Genomic DNA, 11806 nt, shown 5'->3' on the forward strand with positions numbered 1-11806 from the left:
GTGTGTGTGTGTGTGTGTGTGTGTGTGTGTGTGTGTGTTTTGTTGGCCTCGCTCTGAAGGTTGAGAGGGAGGTTGTTCACCTGTTTCCTGAGATGAATGATGATCTTACTGGGTTGGGAGATGCTTCCTCCTTCCCTGGTCTTCAGAGCAGGCAGAGTACCTTTCGGAGGAGAAAACAACTCGCATGTTAACTCTACTTGAGAAAATTTCAACACACTCCCTTAAGTACAAGTGTATTCAAACCTAACGCTCTCCTCAAAGGGTTCCAGAAGTCAGTGGACGCTTGAACCATTAACCTATGACCTTTTGAACTCTGACCCAAACTGAAAGAGGGTGCAATGACCAGTCTAGGGTCCCCTCGTGCAGCATACATACAAGCTGTCATTCAGTCTTTGGCAGTAGCTCACTTTAACAGCTTCGTGTGTCAGATGACCAGTGAAGCCTGACGTGATTCTGGCAGAAAACTCACCAGTAGGGCTTCTCCATGGGTTGGTGATTTTGTGAACTTTAAGAGGAGCACCAGCAAACTTGGCATAGGCCTAAGAGAACAAAAAAAGACAGAGAAAACACAGAATTAACTCATTCCCCTTTTTCATTCTTATAATGAAGCGTTTTTTCCCTTCATTTCAATATTAGGAAAATTGTATTACCGTGACCTTTTTTTTTTTTTACATTTTTGCTTAAAGGTGTATTCAAGTCATTGTATGTGTGAATCAATGTTATTTTAGTATCACTGAGAATATTATAGTATTTGTTTTATTTTTAGTTAAAGTTGTTTTAATTTTGTGCACTTTTATTAGTTTTTACAGTATGTCTATATAAATGGTTTTTTTCAGATTTAGCTTTAGTTATTTTCAGTAAAAATTAGAAATTTTGCTTTGACAACAAGCTGCCTTTTTCTGTTAAAATGATTAAACAGTTCAATAATGTGCTTAAAATGAGTGTACATATTCACACAACACATTTACACATACACACATTTATATTATTTATTTATTTCATAAAACACATTTACACACACTGTATACGTGTGTGTGTGTGTGTGTGTGTGTGTGTGTGTGTGTGTGTGTGTGTGTGTAAAAAATGGAAAAGCAGTTGATAAATAGCAGTGCTGGATCATCTGAGCATTGCTAAACTGCTATTGAGACATTGAGGGGCTCAATCTGTAAATCACGAATTGTGCCGTCCAAAAATGTGCTGACTTGAGTTAGTGTCTGGTAGGGTCTCATGTTTGCCAGCGGGGGAAATTAAATCCTGGACTCACTCCAAGCCCTGTTAGTAAACAACATTTTGCAGTCAGCTGCATTAAATTGAGCATGGAGACGTCAATCATCTCTCACACTCAGAGGAATTTATGAAAGTCACATCTCTGAGCGAAGACAAGGCTGGAGGAGGAAAAATCAGCTCAGACCTGAGATAGCATCTTATTTCCAGCCAGTCTCGACAGTACCATTAAAGAAGATCAAACGGCAGCGCTGCCGCTCTGTAAATTCCAGTGTGGTTTGCGGCTTCTGACTGCCGTGCTGAGAAGGCATTTAGCAGGAAAAGAATTCATAGTTTATCTTTTCTTTGTTTATGTAAAACGAAGAGAGTACAAGAGTAATAGCATGTCTGGAACAGAAATAAATCATGCATCCCAAAATTTAAGATGACATGGGACAATAAAGAGTTGAAACCAGTAATAAAATAGATATAAACAACATGATATCGGTTGAGATGCATGGCTTAATCTGGTAACCTGAAAAGAGCCTGAGAAAGAGTCTGGCTGCAGTTAAAGCAATGCTCCCCTCGTCGAGTAAAGCCCACTGGCCCACTTATTCATGTGCTACTGCTCCGAAACGTACAGACGATGAATGAAGGTTTTATGTTACAGTCTAAGCGAAACCCTTTGGCACTAAACCCACAACTTGGTTATCTTGTTAAATAGGCTACTTCAATTTTCTATCTCAACTGCTAGTTTTGAGACTGAACAACTGTCACACCTCTACACACAACTCGGCAATTGAAACACCATATATATATATATATATATATATATATATATAAATAATAGATAGACAGATACACAAATGATATGGATATTCCAAAACAAATCAGTTTCTATTCACAAAAAGGCATGATTTGAAGGCATTACAACTAAACTTGAAATCTATCAGTGTATTAGCCAGTGATTAGCTAACGTTAGACATTATTTAGTCGTCTAGTGTGAAATTTAATCAACTATGCAAGTGCTTAACTCACAAAAACTAGAAACACTTTTGTGAAGACAAAAGATTGAATTTGATTGGCTGACTTCAACAGGTTTTCCAATACTGCAGCGATGAATGCTTGAGAGGAGCAACTAAATGTTTGATTTAATCAATGTTTGTGAAGTTCAAAGCACAGAAACTTTAAAAGATATTCAAGCATTTTTTTGCTGTTTGAGGCACTTAAAAGAGATGTTTTTGCATGTTTACTGACAAGATGGGGAATGGGGAAGTCGTGGCCTAATGGTTAGAGAGCCGGATTCATAACCCAAAGGTTGCAGGTTCGAGTCTCGTACCGGCAGGGATGATGTTGGTCCAAGCAGTTGAGATGGAAAATTGAAGTAGCCTATTTAACAAGATAACCAAGTTGTGGGATTGTAGGTGGGGGGAGTGAATGTACAGCGCTCTCTCGCACCTTCAATACCACGACTGAGGTGCCCTTGAGCAAGGCACCGAACCCCCAACTGCTCCCCGGGCGCCGCAGCAAAAATGGCTGCCCACTGCTCCGGGTGTGTGTTCACGGTGTGTGTGTGTGCACTTTGGATGGGATAAATGCAGAGCACTAATTCCAAGGATGGGTCACCATACTTGGCCACATGTCACGTCATATATATATAGTCATATATTATATATAAATCATATATAAGATTTTGCAGATTCGGCCAATCCTTTGGATCCTCCCCTCAGGTAAACATGAAAGAAGATATTTAATCTGTTAACGTGATGTCGAACAGAACAACTGTGATTGGTCACTTTACATGACAGTCAGACAACCTCTTCCTGACTAATTGGGTGGTCCTTGGACCAACATCATGGGATTGACTCCCAGGAAATGTGTGAAATAATTTAACTAATTTAAGCCACTGTTCTGGCCAAAATACACAATCCATAACACTTCGTCCAGTGAAAAACTCTAGAGCCTGTTGTCCTCTGAATCCCAAGAAAAATGAGCAATGTATCTTTGGATAAAAGCCTTTGCCAAATGCATAAATGAAAATTAAAAAGAATGCTCAACTTCAGGAAATAAGAAAAAGCAGTAAAATTATTGAACGCACCAATTGAAGGGTTTTTTTTTTTTTGGCCTTTCACTTAAGAATAGTTTTATCTAACATATTCCAACAAAGCAATTTTCAATGTGATTCCCAGTTTTTCCTGAAATCCTGAAGTTTCGTTTCTCTTCCCGTCACTGTCGGGAAACATGAGAAGCTCTCGGTTACTGTTTGTTTTTGTGTTTGGGGAGTTTGGATCTCCGCACTACAGGACCCTTCACTCCCGGCGCACACAAACCGCTGGCTGTTTAGACAGCTGTGTCGGATGGCCAGATAATCCTGTCTTTCTCTACCATCATCCACACTGAGTGTACACAAACAAAGACAAGTGATAACAGACACACATGGCCACTGCACACTATTACGGTTTTTAAAAAAACAATGGGAGTTTTATATTAGATGTGAACACTCATCATCTCTGGGGTGGAGGATCAGTGTAACAATAAGACACTTGCTTGTGCCCTCCTTAAAGCAGTAGTTCAACCAAAACTGACAATTTGATGATCCATGATCTAGATGAGTTTGTTCCTTCATCGGAACAGATTTGGAGAAATGTAGCATTACATCACTTGCTCACCAATGGATCATCCGCAGTGAATGGGTGCCGTCAGAATGAGAGTCCAAACAGCCGGTTTTTATTTTTTTTTTTTTTTTAAAGAAACAAATCCACCACTAAGATGTTTTCAACTTCTTAGCCATCACTTTTGGCCAAAATATGAGTCCATAATCCATAATCATGCTTCCTCCAGTGAAAAATGCATCAAAATCCACCTCATATTTGTTTAGAACTGTTTTCACTTATAAACAGAGAATACTTTTTCACTGCAGAAAGCAATATAGAGAGCTCAAGATAGACGATTCGTATTTTAGACTAAAGTTAAAATCATCTTGATGGATTTGTTTCTTGCAAACATGCAGCTTTTCACTTCACAAGACAGTAACTGATGGACTGGAGTGGTGAGGATTACTTGTGGATGATATTATCAGCTGTTTGGACTCTCGTTCTGACGGCACCCATTGCTGACACACTAATGCAATGCTACATTTCTCCAAATCTGTTCCCATGTGTGTGTGTGTGCACTTTGGATGGGATAAATGCAGAGCACTAATTCCAAGGATGGGTCACCATACTTGGCCACATGTCACGTCATATATATATAGTCATATATTATATATAAATCATATATAAGATTTTGCAGATTCGGCCAATCCTTTGGATCCTCCCCTCAGGTAAACATGAAAGAAGATATTTAATCTGTTAACGTGATGTCGAACAGAACAACTGTGATTGGTCACTTTACATGACAGTCAGACAACCTCTTCCTGACTAATTGGGTGGTCCTTGGACCAACATCATGGGATTGACTCCCAGGAAATGTGTGAAATAATTTAACTAATTTAAGCCACTGTTCTGGCCAAAATACACAATCCATAACACTTCGTCCAGTGAAAAACTCTAGAGCCTGTTGTCCTCTGAATCCCAAGAAAAATGAGCAATGTATCTTTGGATAAAAGCCTTTGCCAAATGCATAAATGAAAATTAAAAAGAATGCTCAACTTCAGGAAATAAGAAAAAGCAGTAAAATTATTGAACGCACCAATTGAAGGGTTTTTTTTTTTTTGGCCTTTCACTTAAGAATAGTTTTATCTAACATATTCCAACAAAGCAATTTTCAATGTGATTCCCAGTTTTTCCTGAAATCCTGAAGTTTCGTTTCTCTTCCCGTCACTGTCGGGAAACATGAGAAGCTCTCGGTTACTGTTTGTTTTTGTGTTTGGGGAGTTTGGATCTCCGCACTACAGGACCCTTCACTCCCGGCGCACACAAACCGCTGGCTGTTTAGACAGCTGTGTCGGATGGCCAGATAATCCTGTCTTTCTCTACCATCATCCACACTGAGTGTACACAAACAAAGACAAGTGATAACAGACACACATGGCCACTGCACACTATTACGGTTTTTAAAAAAACAATGGGAGTTTTATATTAGATGTGAACACTCATCATCTCTGGGGTGGAGGATCAGTGTAACAATAAGACACTTGCTTGTGCCCTCCTTAAAGCAGTAGTTCAACCAAAACTGACAATTTGATGATCCATGATCTAGATGAGTTTGTTCCTTCATCGGAACAGATTTGGAGAAATGTAGCATTACATCACTTGCTCACCAATGGATCATCCGCAGTGAATGGGTGCCGTCAGAATGAGAGTCCAAACAGCCGGTTTTTATTTTTTTTTTTTTTTAAAGAAAAAAATCCACCACTAAGATGTTTTCAACTTCTTAGCCATCACTTTTGGCCAAAATATGAGTCCATAATCCATAATCATGCTTCCTCCAGTGAAAAATGCATCAAAATCCACCTCATATTTGTTTAGAACTGTTTTCACTTATAAACAGAGAATACTTTTTCACTGCAGAAAGCAATATAGAGAGCTCAAGATAGACGATTCGTATTTTAGACTAAAGTTAAAATCATCTTGATGGATTTGTTTCTTGCAAACACGCAGCTTTTCACTTCACAAGACAGTAACTGATGGACTGGAGTGGTGAGGATTACTTGTGGATGATATTATCAGCTGTTTGGACTCTCGTTCTGACGGCACCCATTGCTGAGACACTAATGCAATGCTACATTTCTCCAAATCTGTTCCCATGAAGAAACCAACTCATCTACATCTTGAATGACCCGAGGCTGAGGACTATTCCTTTAAGATGCTCTATAGTCAAACATACAGTCTTTGTCGAGAGAAGAAAAAAAAGGTATGCTAATGGATTTACTGTCAAAATTAAGAAATTAATAAATAATCTTAAGGGGAACTTAATATCAGTCATTCTCATTAAAAAAATGACAACATCACAGTATTATACATTTGAATGTCGCATACATTTTTAATTTAGAATATATTATGAAATAAGATTTCCATTTTTTATATATATTTTAAACAATTAAATATTAGGAGTTGAATGATACATGTAAGATTCTATGTTATTACTAGGCCACTAATCAACTGTTTGTGACACGGATCATGAAACATGAACATGATCGGAATCACATGCACCTATAGCAGTGTAGCGGACCTAGTGTAACTCATTTATGATCCTTAAAATTACTGTAATTGCTGAACCAAGAGGATCGTTCGATACTCTATCAGACACACAACTGTTTAATATATGAGAGAGTTTAAAGCATGAGCCCATACAGACACCGCCCATCTCTCCTAACAACACATTTACCGCGAAACTACTGCGATATACACCCAGCCGCTGTGTTTCTCTCTTACCAGCACAGTTAGACTGTCCACATCTACCGAGGGTAATCCATAGTCGCCTTTCCAGCAGAACAGCTCCAAGGGCGCCGCCATGTTGGAGAGGCTTGTAAGTGGCTTGTCACCTGGAAGTACTGCGCTCTGTGGTTGCTACTAGCAACTGTCCGTTGCGCTAATGTAGGACACCGAAAAAAGTCTTTTCAACCATTTATTGTTAAAGTTATAAACAGTGTTTAAAACCCGTTGGGCCCTTTTAAATTTCGTTGTACAGTTGGATAATGACAATAAAGCTATTCATTCATTCGTTAAACGGCAATATGATACAGAAATAATAATAATAATAATAAGTAGAAGAAGAAGAAAGCTGAAATAAAACGAAGTTAATGTTTTCATTGGTCCAAAACAGATTTTTGTTTCTTAATAAATTAATTAATCGGTTTAATAAATGCTACTTAAATATAAGATATTATAGTAAATCTTAAAGTCATTTAAATCGCACATACGACAGTTTATATAACTGTTTTTTAAGTGATATAATTTAGTAATATAATATATAATTATTTTTCACAGGTGTGAGAAGGGACAACTGACTTTCTAAGAAAATCACTGCCTCTTACTGTTAGACTGAAAGAAGTCCAAAAAAAAACCCTCTCTGAAATGTTTACTGCCATGTGATCTTAATATATGTGCTGTGTACTCACGTTTAACATTTACATTGAGATGAACTGCAATCAAGTGTCAAGGTATCGAGAGACATATCTGTTAAATTAACACAGTTCGCCCAAAAATGACACAGCACATGAATTTAAAAAAAATGTATTTATACCTATTTCATTCAATTTAAAAAAAATTTTTTTTTATATATATGGATATAAATATATTTTCAAATAATTTTGACAGATTTTTCCATTTGATTGTGCTATACGCGGGTGTGACCAGCAGAGGGCGCCAGTGTCACAGTCACGCTTTCTTCCAGTGGGGGGCGCTGTTGCTCTCTGTTCTCGTTATTTCTGCCAAGCCTACTCTTTAATTGTTCACAAATCACCATCAAATTCACAAGTCAATCATATTCATGTTAAGTGGTCCCTTGGGTGAACAGATCTACTCTCCAGTAAACAGAGCACTTGTGTGGAGTAGAAACGCCAAAAAGAGCCGTCTGGAAATGGTCGATAACTAAATTATTATTTATTATAATTATTATTTATTTATTGTGTAGACTGTTTGAGGTCAGCTCAGTAGCACAATATGAGTTTAGATACATTTTTCTACAATACAGTGTTTTAGTATGATTTGTGTGTGGCATTATGTTGCTTGTATATACAGTATCTTAGCCCAGCTATTTTAAACAGCTTGATCACATTCTAGGGTTACCATTACGCATAAAAAAAACCCTATACAACATTGATAGGAATACTGAGATAAAAGACAAACAAATACAACCATCAACATATTGTTACTTTTTTGTAGCATATATCATCACATTTTTATATTAGTGCTCCCAGTTTTACAACATCAGTATTGTAACTTATTTGTAACATTTGAACTCTTAATTTAATGCAGTATTCTGTCATTGCAACATTTTAGTGCAATTTTCACTAACAACTGCAATTGGATTTATATTCTGTACTGTCACCGGTCACATCAAGAATTGACTCACTCGATGACCACACACAACGAAAGTGTGCGTTCATATATTTATCCTAGACACCTTAAAGATAATGTGTACCAAACAGCTTTGCCATATCTTTATTAACATACGTTGGTCTTGTGGCTGTGATGCAGCCTTCATCTTCTCATGCTGCTTTGGTCACGGACAGTTTGCACTAACCATGTGAAACTGCACATATTTCATTGAGACCCTTTATTTTGTCCATATTTGCAGGAAGTGCGCTAAAACATCAGTCAGTAAGGTTTTTGGAGCGTTATAAATGAAACCCTTTTTTAGGGAAATGAATGTTTGGACATGTAAACTGATATTTCCTATACTGACACACAACAGCGAAAGATAGAAACGACTGACTTAAAACCATTTTTTTAGCTGGTGACTGAAAATACTAGTGCTCTAATCATTTTGGCCACCAGCGCTGTATGTATAAACGTGTATAAATGCATATTAATATGTGGTTTCGAGGTCAGCACTGCAGTCAAGTGCTTTCTTATAAGTCGGCGGATGTTGTTAAACTAGGCTCGAGTTTCTTTCGGGGGAGTCCCGCCTCAGCTGTGTTCTAGTACAGTGAATCTCAACCTTTTGGCGTACCGGACCCCAGTCCAATTCAGAAGCATCCTCAAGGACCCCCAGAACAAAGCTGGCTCATCTATGTGTGTCTTTGTGAGGACCAAATGCAGCCAAGTATAATTCAAGTTAGCTGACTTGTCCAGTATTTGGCCATATCATCAGCTATATTGGATTTTTCTTTCATGGGAAAATATACAAAATGTATACAAAAATGCATACTTTATACGGACCCCCTGGCCTTATGTCAAGGACCACTAGGGGTCCTCGGACCCCTGGTTGAGAAACACTGTTCTAGTACATCCAAACGGTGCACGTAGCACACACAGTGAAGGTTTCGGTTGACTTTCTCATTGGTTGTCTAAATTGTTGGGCATGCTCTTGCTACATCCCACTCCTTTGTTCAGACTTCACCAGCGCCTCCTCCCTTCTTCTGTTCTGCCTGCAGCTGCTGCGCACTCGCTCGGCGCTCTCAGCCACGAGGTGTCCACGCGTCGCTTCTGGCCGCTGATTGGCTGGGGAAGACACGAACAGCGGATTTCGACCAATGGGAGCGCTGTGCATGCGCTGAGCCATGCTGTGCATCCCGCTTCCACATGAACAGCTGAAGTGGTAAACAAGCCGAGCGAGTCACTGGCAGACGCGTCTGGCTATAAAGCCCTAGCCTAGCCCAGCGTGCGCATAGCTGCTAAACAGACCATGCGAGAGAGGAGTGGGTGAATTGTGAATTTACACAAAGCACTGGTTTTGCTGCATTTCGTACCAGGTCAAGCTTTTCGGACGCACTTTTGAAGGACTACTAACTATCTGGTTGAATTACCAACTTTTAGACGCGTGTCTTCATTTCGTTGCGGCTTGGAAGTTTATAAAACAACACAATGGTGGCGATGACAAAAGGAGTCAAGGTCTTCGAGATCGCCTTCAGCGACCCGTCCAAGACCTTTTACTGCAGTGGAGATAAAGTGTCCGGGAAGGTGCTGGTGGAGGTGTCGGAGGTGACCAGGGTGACGGCCGTGAGGGTGCTGGGAGTCGGGTGCGCTAAGGTGGAGTACGCCAAAGGCAAACAGAGATGCCGTGAAGAAGTGGACTATCTGAAGTATGAAGACCTTGTCCACCTGGATGACCAACCAGCAGGTGAGCTTAAACTGTTGTAGGTGTGTGTTTAAAGCTGACTTGGCTTTGGTAGGTGGGTTTGTTGAGATGGTGCTGATGTTGGAATGTGACACTGTGAAAAAGGCATGCATTCTGGATATTTTAAGTAAATGTGTTACAGTAAGGTGTTATTTATGTGAAAATAGTTCTCCGCTGAAGGTCTTAACTGATAGTGAAGTCACACTCATAGTAAGGGGGGTGCCTTTGTTTCTAATGGGTTTGTTTCATTTGTTTGTATCATGATCTGTTAGAACTCTTCAAAACTTGTATGTTTTATCTTCTCACAGACACCGATGGTTCGGTCATCCTCCGTCCTGGCAACAAGTATGACTACTCATTTGGCTTTGAGCTTCCTCAACAAGGGTAAGCGTTCCAGTTGACCAGCGCCTGCCATGCATTTCCTTCTAAGTCGTTTGTTGGTTAATTAATACAAGTGTTATTTCTCAACAGGCAACTGGTGTCTTCCTACAAGGGCAAGTTTGGGCACGTTCAATACTTCGTGAAGGCTCTGATGGAAAGACCCGCTCAGCCCGCCCTGGAGTGTAAGAAGCACTTTGAGGTTGAGGAGCCCTTGGATGTCAACACCCCAGACTTGCTGGTGAGCTCCGCATATCAGTAATTCACTTGAGCCACAAATCATGTCTTCACTTCTTGATTGGGCGTTTTTTAAAATTCTGATTATTGGTGGTTCCTTGAGCATCACCTGTGGCGAAAACATAAATAGATATTTTTCTACTTTTGGAGCTGTGGCAACTTTGCTTTTACTGTTTGAAATCGTTTTTTGTGGTTGAGCACTCACATTGAGCTTTTGGCCTGTTGGACGTGCGCACTTTGATTGCAATCTTTGTGGTTCCTTGAGCATAACAATGAACTATGTCCTCATCATTTCTGTTTTCCATCCAACAGTCCCCTACTGGAGGCATGAAGGAGAAGAAGGTCACCTGCATGTTCATCCCAGACGGCCAGGTCTCTCTGAACGCCAAAATCGACAGGCGTGGCTTCTGCGAGGGTGAAGAGATCTGCATCGATGCCAAGTTTGAGAACACCTGCTCTCGCATCGTGGTACCCAAAGCGGCCATCGTCGCCAAGCACACCTACCAGGCCAACGGCCGCACCAAGGTCTTCAGGCAAAAACTCTCCTCAGTACGTGGCAACCACATCATCTCTGGTCAGAAGACCACACCAGGTGCTACTCCTGTCAGCTAAGAACTGGAAACTGAGGCTACAATTTGCACAGGCTCACCAAAAGTGAATAGAAGATTGTAAAAAGGCTGCCTGGTCTGATGAGTCTCAATTTCTGCTGGGACATTCTGATGGTAGGGTCAGAATTTGGCATAAACAACATGAAAGCATAGAATAGATCCATCTTTCCTTATCAGCTATTCAGACTGCTGCTGCTGGTGGTGCAGGGAATATTTTCTTAGGACACTTTGGGCCACTTGCCAATTGAGCATTGTTTAAACTCCACTGCCAAATATTGTTGATGACCATACATACCATACCGTTCCTTTATGACCACAGTGTTGTAATCATAAAATGTATACGCTTCACTTTTTGTCACTAGGTCTATGTTTTTGCATTTTCTTTTCTGTGTTGCCGGGGGAATGTATAGTACATTTTCATAGTACTATACTAGTAGTACTATAGTGGTTCTACCATACTATACTATAGTAGAACCTCTACTATAGTTCACCCCAAAATACTTGTATACTTGATTGGAGGCAACTTACATGACCATAGGCACGTGTGGCCACGGGGACTTGGGGCAAAAATTGCACTAAATTGGACAAAAATGCCCCTGCACAAATAAATTAAATCTATTACATCTGTTGCTAACAAAGTGAATATGAATAGACAG

General features: G+C 39.9%; 2 protein-coding genes across 2 annotated transcripts in view; one reads left to right on the forward strand and one right to left on the reverse strand.

The window, feature by feature from the left end:
* Positions 1 to 6707, reverse strand: part of LOC107598218 (metaxin-1-like) — a 27802-nt gene extending 21095 nt beyond the window's left edge. Inside the window, exons 1-3 of the mRNA XM_016289497.1 lie at positions 6579 to 6707; positions 470 to 539; positions 81 to 160 (exon numbers count right to left, since the gene is read on the reverse strand). Of these exons, the coding sequence (XP_016144983.1) occupies positions 81 to 160; positions 470 to 539; positions 6579 to 6659 (231 nt within the window). The 5' untranslated portion in view covers positions 6660 to 6707. The remainder of the gene's footprint in view (positions 1 to 80; positions 161 to 469; positions 540 to 6578) is intronic.
* Positions 6708 to 9420: 2713 nt separating this feature from the next.
* On the forward strand, positions 9421 to 11154 carry LOC107598228 (thioredoxin-interacting protein-like). Its single transcript, XM_016289507.1, has 4 exons — positions 9421 to 9930; positions 10236 to 10311; positions 10399 to 10546; positions 10855 to 11154. Exons 1-4 carry the CDS (start codon positions 9675 to 9677, stop codon positions 11152 to 11154), a joined length of 780 nt encoding a protein of 259 aa, XP_016144993.1. The 5' UTR covers positions 9421 to 9674.
* The last annotated feature ends 652 nt before the right edge of the window (positions 11155 to 11806 follow it).

The sequence above is a fragment of the Sinocyclocheilus grahami genome, unplaced genomic scaffold (assembly GCF_001515645.1).
Source record: "Sinocyclocheilus grahami isolate Dianchi unplaced genomic scaffold, SAMN03320097.WGS_v1.1 scaffold248.1, whole genome shotgun sequence".
Taxonomy (NCBI): Eukaryota; Metazoa; Chordata; class Actinopteri; order Cypriniformes; family Cyprinidae; genus Sinocyclocheilus; species Sinocyclocheilus grahami.

What these genes read in the sequence shown, in the direction of transcription:
- LOC107598228 (XM_016289507.1), top strand. Translation starts at nt 9,675, where the DNA reads ATGGTGGCGATGACAAAAGGAGTCAAGGTCTTCGAGATCGCCTTCAGC. An exon ending in TTTGAGCTTCCTCAACAAGG is followed by an intron (nt 10,312 to 10,398) that starts GTAAGCGTTCCA and finishes ATTTCTCAACAG; the next exon opens with GCAACTGGTGTCTTCCTACA. An exon ending in TCAACACCCCAGACTTGCTG is followed by an intron (nt 10,547 to 10,854) that starts GTGAGCTCCGCA and finishes TCCATCCAACAG; the next exon opens with TCCCCTACTGGAGGCATGAA.